This window comes from Orcinus orca, chromosome 2 (assembly GCF_937001465.1).
Source record: "Orcinus orca chromosome 2, mOrcOrc1.1, whole genome shotgun sequence".
Taxonomy (NCBI): domain Eukaryota; kingdom Metazoa; phylum Chordata; class Mammalia; order Artiodactyla; family Delphinidae; genus Orcinus; species Orcinus orca.
In genome coordinates this window covers 122,412,622-122,428,415 of record NC_064560.1, presented here as the reverse complement: position 1 = coordinate 122,428,415, position 15,794 = coordinate 122,412,622, and the positions used below count along the sequence as shown (strand labels likewise).

The following is a 15,794-nucleotide window of genomic DNA, read 5'->3' as shown; positions in this document are numbered from 1 at the left end:
TGTCAGCATCACTTTGTTCCCAAAGTCAGTAGCTTTCCAAATCAGTGCAGTTGCCAGCTCACCTCTTTACTTACTGCTACATTTAGACACTTTAACAAAAGTCTATTGTTCACTTTAAGTGGTATCATTTCATTTTTATGTACTGTTTGTCTAAGGTGAATTTATTTATAAGTAAGAATTAATGTTTTAAAGTGATTCTACTACTGAATTACTTTAAAAACAGTGAGAAATTATTTTCACAGTCACTAATTAAAAACTAAATGCAGCACCAGAATCCATCCAGTAAGTATTTGTTTTGCTTCAGCACTGAGAAACTATTAGAAATCCACTGAAAGTAATTTATTTTATAAACTATGACAAATGTCTATACTTAAATTTCTCACTTAAAAATTTAAAGCTAAGTAGCTTGAGAAAAGTACCTGTATGTTTACTTAATCTTTCAATAACAGAATTAAAACATAGGTATATCACTGACTTAGGGAGAGGCCATATAGAACAGAGGCTAAAAGCAGAAGCATAAGGGCCAGTTGCTTATGTGTATCCCACCAACTGACTAGTAGTATAAACTTGGCCTAGATAACTTCTAGTTAACCCAGTTTCATCATCTGTAAGATGGGGATAACAGTACTTAACTCACAGGGTTGTTGTGATAATTGAGTTAATACAGGATCAGGCATATAGTAAATACTAAATAAAATTTAGCTAATTATTCACTCTTTATAGTGAGGAGATAATAGAGAATTGTCAGAAGATGCTAAATCAGTAGAGATATAAGTGTATTGTATAAAGTCATGTCATCTTCCAAAAGACCTATAAATAGAAATTCATAGGAGTAAGGGGTATATGAGGAAAAGATAAACACCCCACTTTTCCTTAAATACAACAAAAATAGGATCAAGAATATAACAAAGATACATGTATCAGTTAAATACAAAACCACTCCTTCTTCTCACCGTGCCTTCTGTTATTCTCAAAGCTTTCCAACAATTCCCTTTATGACTTCAAACATTTCCTGTGTCCTATCTCCCAAAGACTAAACATATACATGCAATCACATGAAACTGAGGAAACTGTAGACCCCAAAAAGAGAAATAAAGGGTACCAAATGTAACAAACTCCTATACTTTTTCATGCCTTTGTGATTTTGCACTGGGTTATGTAAAAATTCCTCAGGTTAAGCTTCCAGTTCCCTAAGCTGATGTTTAGACCTGTTCTTTTTACAATTCATCCCAAACTAATATTTTTAATTTTTTAATTGAAGTATAGTTGAGTGATAATATTATATTAGTTTCAGGTATACAAACATAGTGATTCAATATTTTTATAGATTATATACCATATAAAGTTGTTATAAAATATTGGCTATATTCCCTGTGTTGTACATTACACCCTTGTATCTTATTTATTTTACATCTAGTAGTTTCTGTGTCTTAATCCCCTTCCTCTATCTTGTTCCAGTCCAATTCTTCTTCCCACTGGTAATGACTAGTTTGTTCTCTGTACTGTGAGTCTATTTCTGTTTTGTTATATTCATTCTTTTGTTTTGTTTTTTGGATTCCACATATAAGTAAAAACACAGAATTTCTGTGTTTGACTTATTTCACTAAACATAATACCTTCCAGGTCCATCCCCGTTGTTGTAAATGGCAAAATCGCATACTTTTTTATGTCTGAGTAATATTCCATTGTGTATATATATTACACATATATGTATATATATCTCACATTCTCTCTATGCATTCATCTGTTCATGAACACTTAAGTTGCTCCCATATCTTGTCTTGGCTATTGTAAATAATGCTATGAACACTGGGGTTCAATGTTTTCAAATTTGTGTTTTTGTTTCCTTCAGATATATACCTAGGAGTGAATATTGCTGGATCATATGATAATTTTATTTCTAATTTTTTAATATAAATGGTAAGAGTGGGCATCCTCGTCTTGTTCCTGATTTTAGAGGAAAAGCATTCAGCTGGAAAAAAAAATCTAGGTTAAGTGTATTCCTCTCTTTCTCTCCCCTATCTTTTTTGCATAATTATGGGTATTATTTCCACTAGACTCTAAATTCTGTGAGTGCAGAATATAAACCTATTTCATTCTCTGTAGTAAACCCAGAATGTAGCATGGTACTTGGCACAGAATAGGCACTAAAAAGTGTTTGCTGAATACATGTTATGGAAAGAAGGAATCCTAGAGTTGGGCTGGACAAAAGAAGAAAAGGTGATAAAATAAAAAGGTGATAAGAGGAAACAAAGACTTAAAATTATTTATCAAGAAAGATAAATCAAATAAAAAGTCATTTGCTGGACATACTACCCAAAGCAATCTACAGATTTAATGTGATCCCTATCAAATTACCCATGACATTTTTCACAGAACTAGAACAAATAATCCTAAAATTCATATGGAACCACAGAAGACCCAGAATTGCCAAAGCAATCCTGAAGAAAAAGAACAAAGCAGGAGGTATAACCCTCCCAGACTTCAGACAATACTACAAAGCTAAGTAATCAAAACAGTGTGGCACTGGCACAAAAACAAGACATATGGATCAATGGAACAGGATAGAGAACCCAGAAATAAACCCACACACTTATGGTCAGTTAATCTTCAACAAAAGAGGCAAGAATATACAATGGGAAAAAGACAGTCTCTTCAGCAAGTGGTGTTGGGAAAGTTGAACAGCCACATGTAAATCAATGAAGTTAGAACATGCCCTCACACCATACACAAAAATAAACTAAAAATAGCTCAAAGACTTAAACATAAGACATGACCCCATAAAACTCCTAGAAGAGATCATGGGCAAAATATTTCTGACATAAATCGTACCAATGTTTTCTTAGGTCAGTCTCCCAAGGCAATAGAAATAAAAACAAAAATAAACAAATGGGACCTAATCAAACTTACAAGCTTTTGCACAGCAAAGGAACCATAAACAAAACAAAAAGACAACCTACAGAATGGAAGAAAATATTTGCAAATGATGTGAGCAATAAGGGCTTAATTTCTAAAATATAGAAACAGCTCATACAACGCAACAACAAAAAACCAAAAAATCCAATCAAAAAATGGGCAGAAGACCTAAAAAGACATTTCTCCAAAGAAGACATACAGATGGCCAATAGGCACATGAAAAGATGTTTAACATCACTAATTATTAGAGAAATGCAAATCAAAATTACAATGAGGTACCACCTCACACGGGTCAGAATGGCCATCATTAAAAAGTCTACAAATAACAAATGCTGGAGAGGCTGTGGAGAAAAGGGAACCCTCCTACACTGTTGGCGGGAATGTAGGTTGGGCCAGCCACTGTGAAAAACAGTATGGAGGTTCCTCAGAAAACTAAAAATAGAATTACCATATGATCCAACAATCCCACTCCTGGGCATATATCCAGACAAAACTATAATTAAAAAAGATACATGCACCCCTATATTCATAGCAGCACTATTCACAATAGCCAAGACATGGAAACAACCTAAATGTCCACTGACAGCTGAATGTATAAAGAAGATGTGGTACATATATACAATAGAATACTACTCAGCCATAAAAAGGAACAAAATAATGCCATTTGCAGCAACGTGGATGCAACTAGAGATTATCATACTAAGTGAAGTTAAGTCAGAAAGAGAAAGAAAAATACCATATGATATCACTTATATGTGGAATCTAAAATATGACACAAATGAACCTATCTATCTATGAAACAGAATCATGGACATAGAGAACTGACTGGTGGTTGCCAAGGGGGAGGACTTTGGGGGAGGGATGGAGTAGAAGGCTGGGGTTAGCAGATGTAAGCATTTATACATAGAATGGATAAACAGCTAGGTTCTACTGTATAGCAGAGAGAACTATATACAATATCCTATGATGAGCCATAATGGAAAAGAATGTATTAAAAAAAAAGAACATGTAATTCAGTACGTATAACTGAATTACTTTGCTGTACAGCAGTAATTAACACAACATTGTAAATGAACAATTAAAAAAATCATCTGAAACTACTGCTACAAAATGATTGCTAAAAAATGAACTTGAAGAATCCTCATAGATAACAATCTTTAATGTTGAGATTTTTTTCCTATGAATTGTTCCAAATGGGTAGGAACTAAATTCCATTAGTCCAAGCAAGGATACTTCCTTAGGAGTCAATAAAAGATATTAGAATGTATAAATTAATGGTTTTGAGGAGCACTTAAGCATGGCAAACTATACTATCAGATTATTACAATATACATTAGTTATATTCACATTCAGAATGTGTTGATTTCAAAGAGTATAACACACAAATGTTATCTGGTAATATTTGCCATCCTTTAAAATCTAGGGAAATAGATTTGTGAAGGATGAGAAGAGTGTCAGCTTTCAAAAAAATTAATATAAGACACATGCATTCTCCATAAACTATTTATGTTAAGAAGCAACTCAGTCTTAATTTTAATATTACTTAAGCTCAGCTGTGAAATTTTAAATTCCTAAATTTAGATTTCTAAACTCCTCTGGCAAAATTTGTCTTCTTTGGAGGTTATTAAATCAATTAACCTTGCAAAGGGAAGGTTAAAAGGACTTCTGTAGGCTACAATCTCACAGCATGAAAGAGAACAGGCAGAAGCCTGAGTGAACTGCTGGTAGGGTTCAAGGAAAGGCTTACACTAGCAGATGATCAGCTCTGTTCTTGCTAAAATTTGGCAAAGAATTACACTGTGGTTTCTTCAGATGACAGCATCATAATTCATTTAGCTCTCCCCCTACCTTTTCACAAAAAGGCCAAAACCCCATAGGAAATGTGAGCACTGACATTTTCTACCCAGGATCAAAAACTGACTATTTTGCCAGAAATTGAAAACAATATAGCTAAAACAGTAAATACATAGCAATGTGTTGAAAGAAATAGGCTGCTGGACTGGCCAGTGACATAATCCATCATTTCTATTTTAACTTCTGATAGAAAGGTTAAAAAAAAAAAGATAAATATACGTTTGGACTGGCAGATTTCCATGCAAATATAATGAAAACCAAATAAATTTTAAAGAATCTCTTTGCATTAATTTACAGATTATGACCTAAAGATTTACACTAAACACTGTGCCTTTAAGGCAAGTTTGATTATACATTTCTATCTGATTTCCAGGCAGTTAAAGGCTAGCTTAAGGGCCATCTAGAAGGCATGATTTCTTTTCTTTCCACAAAATGCTAAAGCTTCTTTATCATTCTGTATTCAGTCATGAATTCAGCTGTACAAGCCAAATGTAAAGATTTTATGGGGTGATCTATCATGCGAAGTCGTGAACAAGAATACAAGCCTACTCATGCAGTCACTAAGAGTGATTTCCATTTTTATGAAGGAAAAAGAATCTTGCATAAACATTGTTTATTTAAAGTTTTAAATAAAGAAAGATGCAAAACAAAATGGGAGCATTTTGTTTTATATGTCAGTATCTTACAAGAGGGCAAAGTAAGGAATCTGGCTCACATGATTCCCAAGACAGCAGTATCTCCTTTGCATTAAGTACGTAAATGAGATTTATGGCCACTGACCTAATCTTAGATGCCAAAATGTACAGTAGGAACAGCCTTCTGAAAAGCTTAATTTGAAATTATGATGTTAACAAAAGCACTTTAGGAAGCAGACAACACACCCAGCATACATGCACACGTTAATCTAAGATACATGACTACAGAAAGAAGCCATGGTTATTTGCATAAAGCTTTAGAATACATTTCAGAGATAATTCAAACACAGAGGTTTTACTTTTTTTCCCTATCACCTTGATGTTTATGAATTTCCAAATAAATACATTATCACTAGACAGTTGATTTTTATCACTAAAGATCACTTAATACCAGATATTCATAGATTCTGGTTTGGGGAAGGCTTAGAATTAAAATAAATAAATAAACCTGTTAATTGTTTTTCTGAATTTTAAAAGCAGTTTCCTTACTCACTAAGTACTAACTAAATTAGCACCTTGTAGAGAAGAAAAGGCTTGAGCTGCTGCAATTATAACACTTTCTTCACTGAATGAGAGAAAGGTGTCTATGATGCCGTTAATCCACTGGTAACCACTTGGAGATTTTCCTGAGCTCATTGATTTTTGACCTGAAAAAGAAAAAAAAGAAAGAATAAGAAAGAAAGAAAAAAAAACAGTAAATGAAACCTATAACGACAGATGTCAAATCAACACTTTCCTAATATAGTTCCATAAAACAGAACTCCTGGGAGGAAAATAACATCCTGCAGAATAAAATGTCACGTTAAAGAAACACATTCCTTCCCTTATCACTGGGTTTTAACAAGTGAATTATGCATAGTTAGAGGAGGTAAACATATAGTAACAAATGTTTTTCAAATGATTTCAAAAGTTTTTAACTTTTAAATATAGTTGAAGCTCTGAAATGTATTAATACATTTCAGGTATACATAAATATATCATCCCTGAAAGAGATAAATTATGCTACCATGTAACTTGTGCATAGGGTTAAAAAGATTTTTAAAGAGTACCATTAAAAAATTGAAGTTAAAATGCAGGATTAAAAAGAACACTGGGTTTTATAAGTTATCTGTACATTCAATTCTAAATTCCTGTCTTAGTTTAGACTGTCCCAAAAGAGAGTCTAAAATAAGAACTTGGATGTAGGTAACTTATTTGGGAGGTAAATCACGAAAATCTGACTGAGAAGGCATGGAGAGCAAGACAGGAGAGGAAAAGCCAACAATGCTACTGAGTGGGTTAATGATCTGAGCAACCAAGGATCAATTCTACTGGGAATTCTCTGAGGAGCTCTGTAGAAGGTGGCTCAGATTGCTCATCTGAAGGATATCAGGCTGGTGTACTTATTCACAATATCCTGTCCCCCATTAGTTGAACGCTGCTGCAAGTGCCAATATCTCCCTCACTCTTCCAGGCTTCCTTGGCACAAGGGCTGAGTAAGCTCCCTTGGTTTCAGAGGAAGCCCTGAGGCAGAAGAATGGAGAAATGCACATCCCAAGTTTTGGTAGAACGTTGTTAGTGTGCCCAAAACTATTTGGCAGTGCTTGACAGCATGTGACAAGGGCACCAAAAACCTGTGCCTCAGATGCCAGGTCACCTACAAAAGTTATCACTGCATTACTTTGAATCAGCTCACAAGATGGAGATTAGTAAGACTCTTTATAAATCTAAAGTTTTTACATTCTAATATACATTATTATTCCTAATTTTAAAAATCTGAAAACAATCTAATTTATAAAAATGATTTATGTGTTTGTATAACCAATACAATTTCCTTTTTTTTTTTTTGGTGTGTGTGTGTGTGCTTTCAGAAGAAATTCATGTTTAAACTAGGCAAAAGGATAAATTTGAAGTTTAAAGAAAAAGAAGCCACTGATGCTAAAAGACTGAAAGAGAAAGTATCACCTAAATAGGTATTATGACAACTAATTTTCACATTGTTTCTATACTACAAAATTATTTAAATGGAAAATAATATAATTTGATCCGTTTTATTCTTTTTTATTTCAGTAAAGAACAATCTGGTTTGGATTAACTCCACATTTTTCAACTAGCTGCTTTAGCATCATGAACAAACACATTGTCTTAATTGTACTTTTTTTTTTTTTAAAGGCCATATATCATAGTGCTTAAAATTGCTCAGGCCTTGGGGTCAGATGCCTATGTTTGAATTGTCTCTCTGCAACTAACCAGCTGTACAAAATGGGGACAATGATAATAGTTATATATTTAGTAATTAGTACTTTAGGATTAAATTATATGATACATATGAAGCCCTCAGAAAAGTGTCCATCTCATAATAGCTGTATAATAGTTATAATAATAATAGTAACATTACAGATTATTACTATTATGTATTGCTAATAATCTACAAAAGTTAGGAGGTAAAAAGTCATTAACAGTAAGTTTGTAATTATGTGTGCTTTCATATACAATTATACTACAAAGCAATAAAGGAGAAAAAAGACTGAGTAAAACATAAACTCACTATTTTGTAGAAGGGGAGTCAATGATTTCCAGATGAGAGGTGGAGTTTCATTTTGGTCTTCTTCCTCTTTGAGAGCAAGGATGTTATCCTCATTACAGTTCACCTCACATGAGCAGTTACCCATAAACAGCCTGTCTGAGGATGTCAAATGCTAAGAATAAAGATTAGTGAGCAGAATAAGAAATGATGAATCAGGAAGCTAAAAAAAAAAAGATGAAATTGGATAGATAAATGTAACTTACATTTACTCAAGAAAAAAGGAAAAGCAAGAAATTTATCCATTAATAGGAAAACGCAATATCTGAAAATGGGAAATAGTAGATATTGGTGACACAATGTGGTCAATGACCAATGTGGAATAATAATTACAATCACACAAATGACTGGTGTATTACAATCATGCAAAGGAGCAAAAGCATTACAATACAATAGCACAGAGTTAGGTTGTGAGTTGCTCAAAGAAAAGGGAAAAACATCATGAAGCTATTAAAGGCAAAAGGGATAAAGTAAAAAAGCATCAATTAAAAACATTAAAAAATTTTTAAATTCCAGTAGGAAAAAAGGTTGATCATGCAGTGGCAGGCCAGCATTAGAAAGTCATATGTTAGCACAATTACTATATAAGTTCAATTAAATAAATAAACATATAAACTAATACCACAGTCTAAAGTAGGACACAGTCATACAAATAAACAAAGCACTGAGCATACCTTTAGGAAACTAAATTTATGTTCAATCTGTGATAAATTTGTTATTGCATATTGGCACAATGGATCTAAATTACTATAGGTATCTAATGGGCATCAAATAGGCTTCTTCAGGTTTCCTAATTTTGAATTTAAAAGTAGAATAGAGAAGAATACTTTTTTGAGATTCTATAATTGCAGCTCGAAAAGAAACATCATTTTTTTTTAAAGATGAGAACTAAGGTTACGTTAAAGAACAACTTTCATCAACTAATCCCAACAAACTATGCATTGAATTTCTAGTTTGGTTTAAAATAGGGAGACATACATAAAATATATCTTGAAGGTAAATTTGTATTTCACAATAGAAAATAAAGTACATTTTCTCCCAGTTTTTAAAAGTTGTTTCCAAGTGGTTTTAGAAACTGAGTTTTCATATTAAAACACAGTGTTCTCATTATGTGGGTTTTCATAATATGAACCTGAGAAAAAATGCTGAATGTTTTTCTGTAAAACTAACCAATAAACTTTAGAAAAGTCAAATTATTCATGCTCATCTGGTCTGCTTTTTTCAATAATTTTAAAAGGAGTTTCAGTAATTCCGTGGGTTATCTGATTTCTTTCCTTCAGATACAGTCAGATGAGAGGGCATCTCAGTCCAGTATTCCTGCCAGCCAGCTTTAACATTTATCTACTCAAGGCTAATCTTATTCACCTATACTTTCAGTCACTTCTTATCCTCACTGGATAATACTGAAGAAAATCCCAGATATCATAACATCTCATCTGTATGTATTTCAGTAAATAAACATAGAGAACTATTTTTTCTTTATAAATATAACCACTATACAATTATCACACCTAAAAAAATAATTCTTTAATATCATCAATTATCTTGTCAATATTCCCATCAAAATTTGATGAAATACAACAAAATGTAAGATATCTTAACAAATAGTACAATAAATGGACAAAGCAAAATCCATACCCAATCTGTGTATGTCTTAATTTTTAAAATACATTTGGTAATTAACTGAATGTTGTTTTCATATGAATTATTATCAAGTAAAGTTTTTAAGTATCCATTATTATTTAATTTAAAGTCTCCATTAAGCACTATAGAAGGATTTTGACCTTAAGATTCAGTACTTGCCAATGAGTTATCTCCAATGCGTTCACTTTTTTTCTGTGAATAATCACCCTAACTTTTATTTGTACATGCACACAAACTGACATGGGATAATGCTACTTCTATGCCCACCACACAAAAGTACATGATGTCTTTCTAGATATTTTGCTGCCTCACTTTCTATTATATACTGCCTCATGTTCCAACAACTACTGTATCTATAGTAGCAATGAATAGGTAAGGCCCTGGACTACTTTAAATCAATCACTCATCCTCTGACAGATTTAAAAAGTTGGCTAATTCACTTCAACTTAATAAATATTTATTGAGTGCCTAATAAATGCTAGGCTCCACGATGTTATACGTACTGTTATGTGAGCAGTCAATAGGCAAGAAATGATCTCCCCTCTCATCAAGTTTACAATCTAGTCTAGTAGGAAAACTGTAAAAATATGCCAAAGCAATGCCCATGTAACCTATTTCTAAAATTAGGAAATGCGATATTTTAAAAAATCCCTAACAACATTTGTTTCTCATCTGAAAAATGTGATTTTACTAAGAAAAAAAATGAGGAGAGGCAAAAAGCTCTGCATATAGGAAGCCGTTCAATTAATAGTAACGGGACTAAACTAATTAACCTAGGTTTTTTCTGGATAAGGCATTCGTTACTTTTCCTGTTTAATAACAGTTAGCTGTGTTTAAGATGGGTTAAACAACTTGTAATTAAACCTGAAGTAATCTATTAAGATAAGTTTGAAACATCAAGTCTATTTTTTCTTATTAGATAGCTTTCTTTTTTAGAGGTTTATGATTACTACTGATGATAAAGAGAAGCCAACTGGAAGGCAGAATTGTAAGCATATACACTAAGCTCAAAGAGGATATGTAAATTGCCAATCCTAAACTCATTAAAAATTCCTCTCTTTCTTTAGAAAAATATTTGTTCCAGGCTGAAAGCCCCATTATATGCAATGGAACTGAACCTTCACTTATAATTAAGGTTGGGTCAAAAGTCTAAACCAGAAATTCAAAATACACATAAATACTTGACCCGAATAAGGGAAAAAAGTCTCCAGTTAAGTGAAAGCTGTATGTTTGAAAGTTCTCAGGAGACTCAATTACTACCCCCCATTCTTTTAGGAAACATAATTCAGGAGAGGCTTAAAAGGAAGTTAAAAACATGCTAGATTCCTAAAGAATTTATATTCTCTCAGATATTCACTTATTTAGGCAAATAAATGACCAAGTGATAGAAACTGAATTGACGAAAAGAAGCAATTAAATAGTATATGAAATAATACATTGTATAATATTTTCCTACATGTAGACCATGGTCTAAATTATAAATAAAGTAAGAAGGATATTACTGGAGTATATAATTCTGTTCTGAACTTTATTTGGTTACAAAAAAGGTGCGAAATTATTTATGTATTATGTCACAGTTAAAGAATGTGCCAAAATATAGGCAGATATCAGTTCCTATTTTATTTCAAACTGAACTTGAACTACCTTTGGACCTAATCCAGGGAAATTACTTTTAAAACAGCGAAGAATCTTATTTTTGAAGTGACTTTAATCTTTTGTCTTTAGTAAATTATTAGAAAAAAGAGCTGTTTTTGAGAAGAAAATGTTTTTTTATATGGTTGACTTGGATCAACCACCCATAAACTCACACACACATATAAGACAATCAACAGAGACTGTCAAATACGTAGCTGCAAAGTATCAAACTAGATAGCATTTGCTTAATAAGGATAGATTTCTTGATATAATTTGGCACCCAACATACTAACATTCATTGTGAAAATACTATCACTCAAATAACAACTTAAACATTTTCTATGATTAAACTAGCCATTTTCTAATTGATATTGTTAAATATTACTATGATTATTTAATATTAGCATTATTAAATATTAGCTAATTTCTAATATTTGAGACTGACCTACTTTTGGGGGGTACTGCATTAATCATTATTTCTTCTTGAGACATTTTTTTTTCTATTCTGTCCACAACTACTTTACTGCTTCCAAGGACTTACTTTGATTCCTCATCCCATTTTTAATATATTGAAAAGGACAAATATAACAATTAAAGCATCATACTGAAAAAAATATTCTTCTGTTTTCTCACAAAAATTCTGTATTTGCAACAGATTGAGAAGTTTCCCTCTACCTTTAACATGGAAGTAAAAACTATCTTTAGATTATAAACCATTAACATATTTTTAAAAGATTACTATGTAATTTTAGCACAAATAAGGAAAATTGAGAAGCAAAAAATATAGAATTTCTTCCTAACAAATTATTTTCCATGTTTCTTCTTGTCCTTGTTTACAGATGCATAAATTTTATGCATCTACATTCATATTATACACACAATTATACTTTTATCATTTAAAGATATATAATATGCAATTATCAATGTCATATACCCTGTAAAATAAATACTGTCAATGGATATATACTATTCCAATGAGTTAATGTGCTATAATTTAACTACTCTAGTACACAGAAAAAAGGCAAGTGTGTCCATACTTAAAATACTTAGAAGCATACTTGGTATACAGTAAGTTCTACTTAGTGCTGGCTTTCATTATTATCATTATTATTGTTATCATGCTATTATTATTGTAATTATCATTGTTCTTAGAGTACAGGAAAAAAATGAAACTTGAAAAGAATACAATGAGATATAAAATATTCAAATTAAATTAATATGTATATATTCTTGTGAAATCCAAGGGAATCAACTAAAAAGATACTAGAAATAAAACTTTTGTAAGCTAGTTCTACAAAAAGAATCTATAAAAAAAACAGAAGCTTTCTTTATCCGAACAATAACTCATTAAAAAACATAGAGGAAGAAAATCATAATTATATCTAACATTTATTGAACATTTGTTAAGTGCCAGGCACTGTTGTAAATATTTTAAATTTACTGTATTTACTAATCTAACCTTCTAAACCACATTATGAGGTATATGATACCATATTTCATCAAATCTAAGACATCATTGTTAAGACTTATATCATAATTTCAAAGATGTTAAAAAATGGAAAAGAATGTGCCCTAGAATCACTAAGATACAGTATTATCATTCCTATTTTATATAAGAAACTGAAAGAAGAGGGGTTAGAAAATTTGCTCAAGGTTATTCAACATAAAAGTGGAAGCCCTTGAACTTTTTCTTGTTATACATAAATAAAACCATTTTTCTAAATTTACCTTGTATCCAGAAACCTTACAAAACTTAATTCTAAGGATGTGTCTATAGATCTGCTCTACATTTTCTACTTATACAGTCATAATCTGCAAACAGTGATAACTTTATTTCTCCCTTTCCCTAACTTGTACATTTATTTATTTTTCTTACCTTCCCCACTGGCTGAATAGAAGTGGTGATTTTAGGCACCCTTATCCTGTCCTTAAACTCAAATGAAAAGATTTCATCATTTCACACTTAGGTATGATGCTTTCTCTATCTATTGCAGATGATCATATGTTTTTGTCTTTGTCATTCTTTTAATATGGTGAATTCATTAACTGATTTTCAGCTGTTAAATAAGCCTTGCATTCATGGAATAACCCAACTTGGTCATGGTGTATTATTCATTTTATATATCACAAGTTTAATTTGATAATATTTTGTGAAGGATTTTTAACCCTATGTTCATGAGTGACATTGATTTACAATTTTCCTACCTCTTAATATCATTATCAGATTTTATTATTTCCAAGTATATTTAAAAAAAAATTAGACTCATGAGTCTAATGCAAACCAGTATTAAATATCAAAACTGGCTAATGTCCTACAGGGCAGTAATATTGTAACTTTTGGGGTTATCTTTTTCTATTTCACAGAAATAATTCACATCCCTACTGGACAAAAATCTATATATTAATTAGTAACTTCATAGATTGTAGGCTTTAATCAGTAAATAGTAAGTTTATAAGTAATAAATTAAAGTTTATTTCCTAGAGAATAAATGCTCCTTGAGTGGGCTTTTCAGCAATACTCCAGAAAAACATTGAAAGGACGTGTAGTCAGTCATCCTTCCCAAAACATTTTCAAAAGAAATGTCAATTATATGTAACAGAATGTAGGTACTAACCTCACAAAATGAGTCCCCTCTTCTGTTTTCTTGAAAGGTTTCTGTATGAAGGAATCATAATGATGTCTTCCTATTAAGATTTCTGGGACTGATTATTTGTGCCTTCATTCTTTTTATCTCTATCAGTGTTGCCACGGATTGATCGAGTTTAATCATTTCTGAGAACCACTTCTCTGTCTTATGTTCATATTCTATTTAATTGATTTCTTCTTAAACTTTATTATTTGTTTGTTTGGGTTAAATTTCTATTCTTTAACTTATGATTATTGCTTAACTCATTGATTTTTTTGCCATTCTCCTTATATTATATATATACATATTTGAGGCTATAAATTTCATTGGAAACACTGATTTAATGTTATTTCACAATTTTGATATGTCAAAATTTTCATTAGCAATTTATTCAAAACATTACTAATTTCACTTAGGGTTTATTCTTTGTGCCATGAGTTATTTAGAAATCTGTTTAATTTCCACATATTTATAAATTTTCTAGCTATCTTTTTTTATTGTAATTAAAGATAAGTAACATAAAATTTACCATCTTAACCATCTTTAACTGTGTTGTACAGTAGTGTTAAATATATGCACCTTGTTGTGTAACATATCTCTAGAACCTTTTCACCTTGCAAAATGGAAACTCTGTACGCACTGAACAATTCTGCTTTCCTCCCCTACCCCCAGTTCCTGACATCCAACATTCACTTTTTGTTTCTATAAGTCTGTGTACTTTAGATAGCTCACATAAGTGGAATCATGCAGCATTTGTCTTTTTGTGACTAGCTTATTTCATGTGGTATAATGTCCTCAAGGCTCATCCATGTTATTCATATGACGGAATTTCCTTCTTTTTTAAAGGCTGAATAATATTCCATCATATGTATATACCAATTTTTGTTATCTGTTCATCTGTTGATGAACATTTAGGTTGTCCCCACAACTGAACTACTGTGAATAATGCTACAATGAATGCAGGAGTGCAAATTTCTTTTTAAGATCCTAATTTTAATTATTTTGGATAGATACTCAGATGTTGGATTGCTGGGCATACGGTAGGTCTATTTTTAATACTTTGAGGAAATTCAATACTTTCTTACATAGCTGCTGCACCATTTTACATGCCCATCAAGAGTGCACAAAAGTTACAATTTCCTTGCATCGTCACCAACATTTGGTATTCTTTCTGTTTTTTTGATAGTGGCTATCCTAATGGATGTGAATTGATATCTCATTGCAGTTTTTATTTGCATATCTTTGATAACTAGTGATGAGGAGCATTTTTTCATCTGTTTACCATTTGTAGATCTTCTTTGGAGAGATGTCTATTTAAGTTCTTTGCCATTATTTAAATTGGATTATTCTTATTGTTACTGTTGAGTTGTAGGTGTTTTTATATATTCTGAATACTGGCATGGTTTGCAAATATTTTCCCCCATACTGTAGCTTGTATTCTGTTGACTGATTCCATTGCTGTGCAAGTTTTTAAGTCTAATGTTGTCCTATTTGTTTCATATTCTTGCTTTTGTTGCCCATGCTTTTGGTATCATGTCCAAGAAATCATTGCCAAATGCAATGTGATGAAGTTTTTCCTCCTATGTTTGCTCTAGGAATTTTATAGTTTCAGGTCTTATGTTTAGGCATTTAATCCATCTTGAGTTCATTTCTGCATATGGTATAAGGTAAGGGTCCAAATCCATTCTTTGGCATGTGGATATCTAGTTTTCCTAGCACCATTTGTTGAAATACCATGCTTTCCTCATTAAGTAGCCTTATCATTCGTGTTGAAGATCATTTAACCATTAATATGAGGGTTTATTTCTGGGCTCTCTATTCTGTTCCATTGGTTTACATGTCTGTCTTTATGACATCACC

General features: G+C 31.8%; 1 protein-coding gene across 10 annotated transcripts in view; it reads right to left on the bottom strand.

The window, feature by feature from the left end:
* DPH6 (diphthamine biosynthesis 6) overlaps positions 1-15,794 on the bottom strand; it is a 443,901-nt gene that overhangs the window by 231,513 nt on the left and 196,594 nt on the right. For all 10 annotated transcript variants that reach the window (XR_007475334.1, XR_007475333.1, XR_007475329.1 and 7 more), the window contains exons 9-10: positions 7,993-8,143; positions 5,981-6,112 (exon numbers count right to left, since the gene is read on the bottom strand). Coding sequence is in view for 2 of the 10 variants with exons in the window: in XM_049705488.1 (XP_049561445.1) it covers positions 5,981-6,112; positions 7,993-8,143 (283 nt within the window). In the remaining 8 variants the exon portion in view is untranslated. The remainder of the gene's footprint in view (positions 1-5,980; positions 6,113-7,992; positions 8,144-15,794) is intronic.